The sequence below is a fragment of the Corvus hawaiiensis genome, chromosome 5 (assembly GCF_020740725.1).
Source record: "Corvus hawaiiensis isolate bCorHaw1 chromosome 5, bCorHaw1.pri.cur, whole genome shotgun sequence".
Lineage (NCBI taxonomy): Eukaryota > Metazoa > Chordata > Aves > Passeriformes > Corvidae > Corvus > Corvus hawaiiensis.
Window position 1 is genome coordinate 31200920 of NC_063217.1, and position 13058 is coordinate 31213977.

General features: G+C 36.8%; 1 protein-coding gene across 14 annotated transcripts in view; it reads left to right on the plus strand.

Moving 5' to 3' along the window:
• Nucleotides 1–13058, plus strand: part of PCM1 (pericentriolar material 1) — a 43187-nt gene that overhangs the window by 10409 nt on the left and 19720 nt on the right. For all 14 annotated transcript variants that reach the window (XM_048303466.1, XM_048303469.1, XM_048303475.1 and 11 more), the window contains 13 exons: nucleotides 278–455; nucleotides 2746–2855; nucleotides 3288–3504; nucleotides 4715–4913; nucleotides 5208–5387; nucleotides 6124–6281; nucleotides 6490–6704; nucleotides 8304–8455; nucleotides 8534–8663; nucleotides 9366–9500; nucleotides 10342–10532; nucleotides 11708–11905; nucleotides 12800–13022. In XM_048303466.1, coding sequence (XP_048159423.1) covers nucleotides 278–455; nucleotides 2746–2855; nucleotides 3288–3504; nucleotides 4715–4913; nucleotides 5208–5387; nucleotides 6124–6281; nucleotides 6490–6704; nucleotides 8304–8455; nucleotides 8534–8663; nucleotides 9366–9500; nucleotides 10342–10532; nucleotides 11708–11905; nucleotides 12800–13022 — 2286 coding nt within the window. The remainder of the gene's footprint in view (nucleotides 1–277; nucleotides 456–2745; nucleotides 2856–3287; nucleotides 3505–4714; nucleotides 4914–5207; nucleotides 5388–6123; nucleotides 6282–6489; nucleotides 6705–8303; nucleotides 8456–8533; nucleotides 8664–9365; nucleotides 9501–10341; nucleotides 10533–11707; nucleotides 11906–12799; nucleotides 13023–13058) is intronic.

Below are 13058 nucleotides of genomic sequence, written 5' to 3' on the forward strand. Positions count from 1 at the left end.
GGGTCACATTAGGGCAGCTGACTGGCTTTGTAAAGGAAGCTTAAACCCTCAGGAGCTATTAGCACATCTTGGTGGTAGAGGCTGCTTTCTATTGGATGTCTAAATTTTTTTTTTAAATAAAGGACTAACAGAAAGGTGAAGCTGTTTCATTTTTACTTTTTTCCATTAACCAGGCTGTTCATTTATAGGCAAGTTGTGCTTGGTTCGACACTTCTTTTACTAGTACTCAACAGATAAATAGTTGTGGTTATGGTAATGTTGCTCCATCTCTTTGCAGGCCAGAGATCCTCAACAGGAAGCTAAAGAGGAGTTGGAGAACTTGAAAAAGCAGCATGATTTATTGAAAAGGATGCTACAACAGCAGGAGCAATTAAAGGCTCTTCAAGGAAGACAGGCAGCTCTTCTTGCTTTGCAGCATAAAGCAGAGCAAGCCATTGCTGTCCTGGATGATTCTGGTATGTGGAATGATGGTGTGTCTTTTATCATGTTAGCATGCTGACTGAATGATTAAAGCTGAAATTGTGAAATACACAAAAAAGGCTTTTTTTACTGCAAAGCCTCTATTTCTGAAAAGAGTTGACAGTGTACCATTATAAATGATGTGTCATTTAAAAACCCAGAGCTAATTACTGTGGTTTACCTGTAAAATTCTAAAAGCATGGGTTTTTCTCCTAAGAATTGGTCTACGGTGGTAGATTAAAAGCTTGCCTCTCATCTCTGTTGTTGTGTACTAGGCCTTTGGAGAAAAGAATTGGAGTGGGGATACAACGTGTTTTCCCCCTTTCTGCATCCTTCTGGATATAGGCAGTTGGTAGTTTGAGTTTTTGTTTGCTTTTTCATGATTTTTTTTTTTATTTCTGTGACTGGTTGCTGGAGAGTTTATTCAATAGAAGAAAGGAGGGAGTTTCTAAAACAGTTAGTTAAGAAACCAGAACTCTGAAATTCTATGGCATGTAAATTGGGGGCATGATTCTTGATAAGAGAGCACCATCATTATGTTACAACCTTCAGTTTAAAAGCTTCTATTAATTCATTTTCATATATTCCAAATTTTTCAAAGTTACCTTTGGGACAGAGATGGCTTCTTGATATCTGACAAAACAGAGTTGTTTTCTCAAGAGCTCAGTCTTCAAAGGGAGGCAGTTGTCCTTGTTTTGTCAGCTGTTGACATGAGAATTTTCTTTTGTTTGTTGGAAATTCATCCTTTCCCCCCGTCCTTTTTGGTTTTTTTTCGGATGGGCTGCAATTATGTGTGCAGTTGTAGGGAATGACGTTTTTTCACTGACCAAGTTTAGATTGAGTCTGTGTTACTGTTCCATGACTCTTTCCCATAAGAGTTGCCATTACACTTGATGAAAGAGTATATGGGATAGTAGTTCTGTATTACAGTTAGTTTTTGTACTTAAAGTATCTAAAGTATCTTAGTTTGTAAAATAAGGCACTGGTTTCTACATTTTTACAGAAACGTCTTTTTTTTAAGGTTCCTTGTTCTGATGAGCTCTTGTTCCTGTTCTGCTGATCTTGATTTGATAGACTATAGGAAATAAGGTGTAACTGCTTAAGAAAACTTTAGATTCTAGGTGTAGGAAGAGAAGCAGAGAAGTTGGTAGGTGGAGAGATTCTAGAAAGCTATCATAGAAGCAAGAGCCTTTGAGAGGTATTTCCTTGTTTCTTAAGTGGTTTTCAGCAGTTGCTTTGTTTCAGTAGTAGTTTTGTTCTATCTGCAGTGGGAGACCTGTGATGGAATGTGCTGTCTGCTTTTCTCAAAAACACAAAGCTGCATCTTGAGAAGTGGGTAGATGAATTAGTGGGTAGAAAATAGGATTGCTTATGATAAATGAAAACTTTTTTAAATTACTCTTTGGAGTAGGGTTTTTTCTTTGGCTTTTTTCACATTTCTACTTAACGTCCCTCTTAATAACAATTTCTTCCTGCTGTTTGTGTTGACTGACTTAAAGATGTGGTATATGCCAGAACTGTAGGGTAGAAAATGTTAAGATTCAAATTCAACTTAGGGGAAAATAAACGTTTTCAAAATTTGAAAACAGTGAAACTTTACTATGCATGTAATGAAGTCATGATCTCTGGGGAAAATAAATAATACATGTGCTTGATTTTTCTTATGAACTGTTGGTTTGTATTTGGGGGAAAAAGGAAGAATTAATTGGGTCTTTCAACTGCCACTTGCATATTTAGTGCCGTTTGAATATGAACTTTCAGGCAGAGGAAAAAAGCTTTCTTTTAAATTTATTTCTCTCATAAAGCTTTTTGAAGGACAGACCTCCAAGACTGTTTGCAGATGTAAAGATTGTAACTTACACCAATATGAAAGCTTGGTGTCCTGTTAATTTATTATTTTGAGAAAGTGAAATTACCTGCACTGTTCTTAGTTTAGCTATACTAAATAATTGCAGTTTTATTTCTAAAAAGTTTTCTGTCAGACTTTGACAAATTGGTTGCTTTCATTTTGCTCTGACCTTTTTAGCAAAACACAGAACAGACTTAAAGTCCTTTTGTATGGTCCTTTACAAAGCAGCTTTGAGTTGTCTTGTTAGTATTTTTGTAGTAGAAATCATCTCTCAAGAGTAAAGCTGGTGGAAAGGACACAAAATTAAAAATATGTGCTGTGTTTTAGAGGGTCAGTATATCTATGTTCTTGTTAAACCACACATTTTTATTAAAATGGCCTTTTATTTCATTGCTGTGGAAAAGTATTTATATTTTCCCCTTTTTCCGTATGCCCAGTTGTAACAGAAACTACAGGTAGTGTTTCAGGAGTAAGTCTTACATCAGAACTGAATGAAGAATTGAATGACTTAATTCAACGCTTTCACAACCAACTTCATGATTCTCAGGTCAGTCCTGACATTGCACTGTATAAATTTTGCCGTTATCAGTTTTTATTCTATTTAACAATGCACTTAAATGTTTGTCTTGCTCATCTGTGTGTATTTGCTAGTGAAGTTATCAGAGTTCCCCCCAAACTTGAAAACTCAGCAGACTTAAAAATTTTTCAGGGTTACTAGCTGACTGATCTTTGCTTTGTGTCTCATGGGTTTCCATGAAAGTCCGGGGAAGTAGTTTCTTTATTGCAATTTAATTATTAACTCAGTATGTAATTGGGATATAGTTAGAATGTTTTCAGTATATTTCCCTTTATAATATTCTTTGTTGTGGTGTTGATTCTGGTGTTGAGTATAAAAGGCACATAAGAGAGCTTTTTGTTTCTTAAAATTTATTTACCTTTTTTTGTAATACTCTGAATAAAATGGAATTACTCTTTTTAGACACAGTCTGTGCCTGACAATAGAAGGCAAGCAGAAAGTCTTTCACTTACCAGAGAGATTTCACAAAGCAGAAACTCTTCAATGTCTGAACACCAGTCAGATGAGAAGGCACAGCTTTTTAACAAGATGCGAATGTTGCAGGGTAAAAAGCAGAAAATGGACAAACTATTAGGAGAACTTCATACACTTCGTGACCAACATCTAAATAACTCTTCCTGTAAGTCCATATAGGCAGAATTGGTTTTTTTTCAAGAATACAATGTTTTCAATGTTTGTATTTGTAATGTGGTCTTTCAGCTTGCAATGGTTGTTGAAATGCTGGTGATAAAAGCTGTGCTAGGACAATATTAATGTAAATGGTTTTTAATGCTGTATAAGCTTGTGTCTCAACAAAGAACTCTACAAGTAATGATGATGAGTGTCTATTAGCACTTTGGTTTATAACATCAAAGTTGACTGATGTGAGGATGTGATGGGTTTTTTTTCTTTAAGTCTTTTCTGTGACACATCTGGCTTGTGAAAAGTACCATATGAATGTGAACTTTGTGTGTTTTTATCACAGTACATCTGCATTTGTGTACTCAGCACTTCATGTGTTAGTAGCTTTATGGCAATATGGCTTTGCTCCCTCTCTGTCAAAAAAAACCCCATGAAAATGTGTTCTTGTGGCAGAGACTTCAAGCATAGACCATTCTAGAGGGCCTTACCCTCTGGCCTAGGGCTTTGGCCTGTTCTTTTAATGGCTTTGTGCTCTCCTGATGGAAGCAGACCTACTTGCTGCTCTTGATCTCTGTTTCTAGCAGTGCATTTGTACTGATGAATTTTGTCCTGTAGCTGGAAACTTCTGAGGGGTGATCACAGCATATTCTGGTTATCATTGAGAAATGAGGCCTTGAAGCATGCACTCGGAGAAGGACATGCTGATTTAATAGTCATGTTACTATACCCCGATTTTTCTGTGTGTATTTAATGCATATAATATGAACATACTTGGATATGATTTCAAGTAGCTGGAAGAAGCATATGGAGAAAAGAGCTCAGCAGAGGTGAAAAATCTGCTAGGGTTTTTTTCTTTGATCAAAATTCTGAAATGTTCAAATTTTTATAAAAAAGCAATGTAGCCTTAGGTAAACCCTTAAAAGATTTCTATGGGCAGATTCACAGCATGAAAGCTTCTACTTCTGACATTTGATAAAGCTAAAAGAGACTAACTGAAATCTTGTTTACAAAAGCTACCTTACTACTCACTGCCTATTGGCATTGCATCCAACAAAACTTAAGAAAAAAGCTTTTGTTAGTCTAAGGAAAGAAATTCTTAACTGCTGTTTTGTATGTTGGTAGTATTTTCTGTCATTATTTTAATATAATTCAATTAAACAGATTCCTTATTACAAATTGTTCACATAAGCTGTATTTCTTTTCTGTAGTTTTTCCTGCTTCAAGTTCTCCTCAAAGGAGTATTGATCAAAGAAGTACAACTTCAGCTGCTTCTGGTCCTATAGGCATAGTAACTGTTGTCAACGGTGAATCAAATAGTCTGGCATCTGCTCCCTATCCTCCTGATTCCCTGGTTTCTCAAAATGAGAGTGAAGAGGATGAAAATCTAAATCCAACAGAAAAGCTTCAGTAAAAGTTCTTTAATTTTTTTCACAGTTTGCTTTAGTAATTTGGAGTGCTGCTTTTTTAATGAGTTCTGTGTTAAGTAACTATTTCCATTTTTTAATCTACCTATTTTAGTGTTACAGACTACTTAGTAAACAGTCTAATACAGTTAACTGAATTCAGAGCTTCAAGTGCAAAGTTCTTTTAGCTAGGCAACTGGCAGTAAACTAAGAACTTTAAGGTACATATATTCTTTTTAACTCTACATAGATTGGATTAATATGCAGAAAAGATTAAACACTCCTTTTTCCTCCTCAGGAAGCTAAATGAAGTTCGTAAGAGGCTGAATGAGTTACGCGAGTTAGTTCACTACTATGAGCAAACATCTGATATGATGACAGATGCTGTGAATGAAAACACTAAGGAGGAGGAGGAAGAAACAGAAGAATCAGAAAGTGATTCTGAACATGAGGATCCACAGCCTGTTACAAATATTAGGTTGTTGTATTTTTTTGTCATTCATAGTCTTTGTAGCTGAGTTGTTGCTTCAAGAAATCTGCAATAAATTATTTCAGTCAACCAGATGTAGCTTAAATCTGTGCTCATTACATTAACAAAATTACAGGTTTTTTAATTTGGAGTAACTGTTATGCGGATGTTTAATAATCATTTAGTCCCTGGTGTCTTATTTATTTAGATTAGCTTGAACATTTAGAAAATCACTGTAAGACTTCAAAAATCTGTAATTCCTTTGGGTTTAAGCACTGAATTATATGTATGGAATTTCCACGGAAGATGACAGTCCTAGACTGGAGAATTGGAGTAAAAAACACCTTCAATTTACAGAGGCATTTACAGCTATAGTCTGGCAACTCTGCATTAAGGATCTTCACTCTGCAGAAATGAACAGTCACTTACCTATGGATCATAGAAAGTTTTTGTAATATAGACATATACCTGTAGAGCCTAATGTGCTGTTGCAGATCTAGCAGGGGATAATTTAAAGCTGTTTTGATTGTTTTAAAAAAAGGAAGCTGTTGGAGAGATGAATATTGAAAAACTCCAATGTATGGACTGATTTTTTACGGGGTTGGAGTTTGTTTGGGGGTTTTGTTGTTTTTTGGGGGGGATCAGGACACCCATTCATAAAAAAGCTAGGTAGAAAAAGGCTAAAGTAAAATTGTATCCATACCAGTTTTTAAAAAGTTAACATGAGTAATTTATTTTACCGTAGAAACCCTCAAGGAATCAGTAGCTGGAGTGAAATAAATAGCAACTCAAATGTACAGTGTGGAGCTAATAACAGAGATGGAAGACATCTTAATACAGACTGTGAAATAAACAACCGATCTGCTGCTAATATAAGGACTCTAAAAATGTCTTCTGCTTTAGGTATGTTCTAAAATCTTCTAATAATTTTACATAGTGCAGATAACTGATAGCTGTGCAGAATTTGGGAGAACGTCGTTTGATGAGCAAAATATTAAAGAGCCTGATCATTAAGCTAATATTTTTCTACTGTCCAGTAATTACAGTGGATTTAAGAAGTTCAGTAGCGTGTCTTTGATACTGTTTTGTTTCCTCCTTTCCCTGTTTCCAGACTGTCATAATAGGGAGAATGACAAACACCTTGATCTACCCCAAGGTCAAGATGATGAAGTGGAAGAAGATAGAGTTAGTGAAGATTCCATATCTAGTCACAGAAGCAGCCTGGGTGATGTTGCTGGAGATGCTGAGTTTGAGCAGAAGATCAATAGGCTTATAGCTGCAAAACAGAAGCTTAGACAGTTACAAAACCTTGCTGCTATGGTGCAGGTATTTTATAAATATAAACTTGTGCACAAAAATCTAGCATTCATTATTTTGTGTAATGTGTAACTCCTAATAGGAAAAAACAGTGCTTAATGCAACATTTAAAATGCTTGTGTTTGGGCTAGGGAAAAAGAGATACTGTTTGATTTTTCTGAACTGAAGGGTGCTACTTCTGAAGTTCAGGGATTTTCTTGGAGAATGCTAGCCTAAGAGAACAGGGTCCTTAGTATTTAACTTTAGCACTGGATTACAAAATATGAACCAAGAAGTAGATCAGCATTATTTTTTTAAATATTAGACTTTTTAAGATTATAGTGGATATTCAACATGTTGAGGTTTTTGAGCCCTAGGTTTTGCGACATTGTTCAATCAATGAAGAATGTTTTTCATTAAAATATTTTGATGTTGCAACTTGTTTGACTTGCAGTGTTTTGGTTTGGGGGCAGTGGTTTTTATTTATTTCAAGTGTTTTGAGGGGCAGCTATAAATTGGAAGTGTTTTTAATTTAGAATATCTCATGCTAATTTAGTGGTGTTGAAAGTACAATTTCGTGGATCTAATGTCCCTTCAGAATGCTCACATTTGAGCACCATCTAATGTAATGTCTGCATACTGAATACACCCAGGTGTATCAGAAATTAAAAGGCTTTATGTGAGAACTTTAAAATCAAGCTCAGTTGGAACCTGTGTTTTACAACAGCAACAGTATAAACGCAATATTGTTATTTCAAGATAATACTCCTATCAAAAATTTCTCAGCATCTAGATCAGTGTTGTTATCATCACTATAGAGATGCTAACTGTGTAGTGGTATAAATCAGAATTAGAGATTATTCAGCAGCTTCCTTAGTAAATAACCTAGTTAATGGCATCTCTTCAATCTTCCTATTTCCAAGGCTTGTTAGGTGTATGTACTCAGCAAAGATACAGTATTGAGGATTGTGAGCTGTGTCATTCTTGGTCACCAGTGTTCTCTCTCTCTTGTCCAGCAAAGTCTTTATGAAGAATGATCCCATTGGGGACCAAAAGCAGCAGTGGCTACAGCTTTCATATTTTCCATTTGAGAACTGAAAATACAGAAATAATGAAAAAAATAAAAACAGAGTAGAGAACCAGTAGGACTGTCTCCAAAATATTTTAGATTTAACTTTCAAGATTAGTTTTGTTATTATTTTAAGTTGTTAATGATAGTATTTAACATCACTGACTGCAGTAAATAAGCAGTCTTTTTTGCCTCGGTCTCCTCCTCTTCCTCCTTCCACTTCCTCTGTTGTTTCTTCATATGCTTGTATGTTTCTGTTCACTGAGTCACAGGCAAGTGGTTTATGCTTCCCGAATGAGACAAATTATTTGCATTTATAGTGGAAGTTTCAGTAGTTGAGCTAAATAACTTTAAATTCTCTCATTAACTCAATTTATCCTAAAGTCATGATGCCATGGTGATGACGACTTCTCAGTTCTTGATCTGTACTAAAGATAAAGTTATTCAGACTGATTAGTTTTGAAAAAATCAAAGCAGACAAACTTGACAAACTAGATTTGTTACTTTTTTTTTTGTATCAACTTGAAAATAGTCTAACTGCCTTTCTGACATCCTTTTAGGATGATGATCCAGAACCTCAAGGAACAATTGCAAATGCATCTAATATTGGTGACTTGTTGGGTGAGATGGAAGAGACAAAGCAACAACCAAACAATGTGCGAGCTAGTTCTAACAAGTTAAAAAAGGATGTGCGACTAAACGAAAAAGCAAGGTAAGCCTTTGTCAAAGGATGGTAGAATCATGCTTTAGGCAACTTCTTGCCGAGTAACATGTGGATTTATTTACACAGAGAGAAGTTCTATGAAGCTAAACTTCAGCAGCAGCAATGGGAGCTTAAGCAGTTACAAGAAGAAAGAAGAAAACTGATTGAAATCCAGGAAAAAATTCAAGTGTTACAGAAAGCTTGTCCTGACCTTCAAGTAGGTAGAATGTATTTCTTTCCTGTCTTAAGGTGTTGACCAACAAAACATAAAATATCTTGCTCACCATTTTTTCCCTATGAAAATTGGAAAAAACTTAAAATTGGTAATACTTGTATACTGTAAGCAGGTGGACTTTTAGATGTAGAGTTCTGCTTATGTCATTCACCTCTCAATGGTTCTTTCTCAGTGGTTGCTGTATCATGCTCTTAGTGTCACTGTAGTTTGTCTTCAAAAGCCTTGATAGAATCTTCAAAGATGCAGAACCTTCTGTCTTATTTTTAGCCTGAGATTTGTCTGTCCCATGCTGGTCAGTCACTGCTTCTTTACTTCTCTTAGTAGTCATTTCCTGGTATTTTGGAACAATGCTGTCTTGTAAGCATGATCAACACTTTGTTGCATTTTAACTTAACTCTGCAGGGCTTTACTGATTCTCATGCACTTTGAAGATTAACTTCTTTTTGTGAAGTGAGCAGTAAATTATCAATACTGTGCATCTAGAACATTATATAATAGTACATAAATTAAGTTTTGTTGATTCCTAGGTAAGTTTGAAATAAATATTTAGCTTTGATTCAAAAATCCTTTTCCCAGGATACTGATTTTCTAGCCTCATAAAGCCTCAACTGTGTTGGGTTATAACTGCAGGTAAGTTTTAGAAAGCTAATATACTCTATTTTGCCATTTTGCTTCCTCTTTCAGTTGTCAGCTGGCCTGGGTAACTGCCCAGCAAATAGACAGACTTCACAAGCAACATCATCTCCAGCCATGAATGAGTGTAACACAGCTGGCAAGCCTTTAGTTGAGTGTGATGAATCCGTACCAGTAGGCAATGAGGTATTTCATACTTGATATACAGTGACTTTAAAAGGGTTTAAAAAGGAGAAGTTTCAGGTGGCTTGGACACATTTTTAAGTAGTTGGCCTGGGGAGTGGAGTAGTAGTTATTTTACAAAGCATGTATAACTTACTTGTTTCATTTCTGGAAAGAAGGAAATGTGGATACTAAAAGGCTAGTAGAGAGCTTCTCACAGATTCTCACAAGCTTCTCACAGTTTTCCTGTGAGAAGCTTTCATTCTCACGCAGTCTCTCATGAGAAAGCAGTTAGAGAAAAGTAAAATTGGCAGCTGCATAATTGTTACGAGAACTGCATATTGTTTGGGGTACATGGAAAAATAATATTTACAGATGGGCATTATACCGCTCAACCTATCACCTTGAGAGGTGGTGGGTGAATAGGCCAAGCATGTAACTTCTTTATTTCGAACCACACTATAAAAGATGAGCTTTCCATTAAATGTGGTCTTAGCTCTGCTTTGGTCATATCATCTGATCTGGACTTACGTCATGATTTTCACCGTCTTTCTGGGGATAACAGCGACAAAGGAAATACTGGCTTGAACTGGCAAGACATTTTCCCCCAAATATAGCACTTGTTGCCAAATATTAATGTGAAAGTTGAATTAATTTTGAATTTTTACCATGAACATTTGATAGTGTATACTGTAGGCAGGTCATCTGTGGAGAAAATAATGAAAGTATTTGTTGAGATCTGATTTATCTTTGCATGTTCCTTTACCTTTTTCCCCGAAATTATCTTTAATAATGATCCGGATATTACTCTTTTTGGAAATTATGCTAGCATTATATTCTAGTTCTTCTGTTTCACTGCAAACAGTTATGGTCTGAAATGAGAAGACATGAGATTTTAAGAGAAGAATTGCGACAGAGAAGAAAGCAACTTGAAGCTTTAATGGCTGAGGATCAGAGAAGGAGAGAGCTCGCAGAAACAATATCTACTGTTGCTGCGTCTGTTAAAAGTGAAGGGTCAGAAGCTCAGTGTACTCCACAGCAGAGCAGGACTGAAAAGTAAGAGTACAAGTTATTCTGTATTAATCAATGGGTGCTTCTGTTGTTTAATGGGATGTCAGTGGTGGGGCAGTTTCCTGTGTTCATCTGAGCACTAAATGTGATGATTCAACAGAGCAGGAAATTAATTTCTTGACTTGTGAAGGGACTGTTATTTAGCAACTTGCTAGCTTTATGGGTTTTCCCAGCATATTTAGTCTCTCCTGTTCTACCAATGGGGGAAAAATCACCTAAGGAGAAGAAAATACATGGAAAACGCCAAATGATCAGAGTAATTTTTTTTCATCTTTACCCCGTTTATAACATAGTAAAGTAATACATTTCCAAAACAGAAAGTAATTTCATTTCTCTCTCCCAGTATCAGAAGTAGAATACAAGTTTGCATTTGTGAGAATCACAGAATCAACTGGGTTGGAAAAGACCTTGAAGATCAAGTGGAGCCTATGACCTGACACCACCTTACCAACTGGACCATGGCACTGAGTGCCACATCCAGTCTTTTATTAAACACCTCCAGGGATGGTGACTCCACCACCTCCCTGGGCAGCCCATTCCAATGCCCAATCATGCTGTGAAGAACTTCTCTGTAGTGTCCAGCCTAAACCTCCCATGGCTCATCTTAAGACTGTCCTCACATCCTGTCACTGGTTGCCTGGGAGAAGAGGCCAACTCCCACCTGGCTACACCCTTCTTTCAGGCAGTTGTAGAGAGCAATAAGGTCTCCCCCTAAACCTCCTTTTCTCCAGGCTAAACAACCCCAGCTCCCTCAGCCACTCCTCACAGAACTTGTGTTCCAGACCTTCACCAGCCTTGTTGCCCATATCTGGACATGCTCCAGCATCTCAACATCCTTCCTAAATTGAGGGGCCCCAGAACTGTTCAGAGTGTTCAAGGTGTGGTCTAACGTGTGCCAAGTACGGGGGAAGAATGACTTCCCTGGTCTTGCTGGCCACGCTATTCCTGATACAGGCCAGGATGCTATTGGCCTTCTTGGCCATGTGGGCACACTGCAGGGTCATATTCAGAATGGTTTAGTTCTTTTTGTTGCAAATTGATTAATTGCTGATAGATTTGAAATTGTCAACAGATTGTTTTAATAATTCATCATAAACTTGAAAAAAACCCACTCTTTTTCCAAACACCCCTCTTCTCCCTGCCCCTGCGATGTTCACTAGGACAATGGCTACCTGGGGAGGTTCTACCCAGTGTGCTCTAGAGGAAGAAAATGGCGATGAAGACGGTTATCTCTCTGATGGAGTTGGTCAGGCCGAAGAAGAGGAAGAAGACGCATCAAGTTTGAATGACAGTTTCTCTGTTTATCCCAATAACAACGTACCAGAAAATACCTATTTTGTTAAAGAAAACAAAGATAGGTTAGTAGCATTACTTGTTGATCTAATGCTTGTCTGAGTGTATTTGGAAGAGGGGGGTAGAAGCATTGCATTAACTACAAGGCATCCTCACAGCAAAGGAAAATTTCTGCTTGTTAGGGAGGTATGTGTAGTGGCAATTTCTTGTCTGAGTCTTCATAGCTGCAATGCATATGACTGATTTGGTGATTTCTGCTGTTTTCAGTCTTATTAGAAGTCTGCCTTTGAACTCTCCAGTTGTTTGGCAAGCGGCTCGTGATGTTCTCATTTATTTCTAATGAGCTTGAAAGATAACCAGTCTGAAATTTTTACAGTGATATAGATCAGTCTCTTCAAAAATAGTAGTTCAGAGAATTAAACTAACTCTGAAATTTTTCCGTCTAAATTGCTGGCTTCTGTAGTTGTGAAAACTATTTCTTAATTATTGTGAATAATTTTAACTCTTGTTTACCTGATTGACTTCCTTAATAACCTTTGTGTGATGAAATGAAAATGCCGTGTTAAAAATAATGTATATATCTGCAGTTATTTCTTCTGGTTTTGATACCAAAATAATTTTAGTAGACAGTGGGCTTATCAGGGGCTCCCTGTTAATGTATTACGTTGGTGGCTTCTATTTTCATTGAGTACATATTATACAGCAGTAATGGAAAATACTAGAAACAAGACCCAGAAGCATCCTTAGCCCTTCTTTTTTGACAGTGATAGTCAGCTGGGGGCTTGTATTTTCCATTTGTTTAGGATCATGTTGGATGACAAAATGGCATGTGTGGTTAGCTGGCCTGTGCCATGCGAGCTGCTGATGTACAGCTTAAACATAATTTGAATAATGGAAGTATCATTTAGTTGTTTGAATTGTCTGATGTTGTCATCATTCTTCAATTTTTCCCAACCCAGGTGGAAAAACTGCCGTCCTCTTTCAGCAGATGGGAATTATCGACCAGTGTCTAAGGCCAGGCAACAGCAAAACATAAGTATGCGGCGTCAGGAAAATTTTCGGTGGATGTCTGAGCTTTCATATGTGGAAGAAAAGGAACAATGGCAAGAGCAGATCAATCAGTTGAAGAAACAGCATGAATTTAGTGTCAGCATTTGTCAAACTTTGATGCAGGATCAGCAGGTAGATATGAAGAATAGTTATTTTGCTGTTCTTATT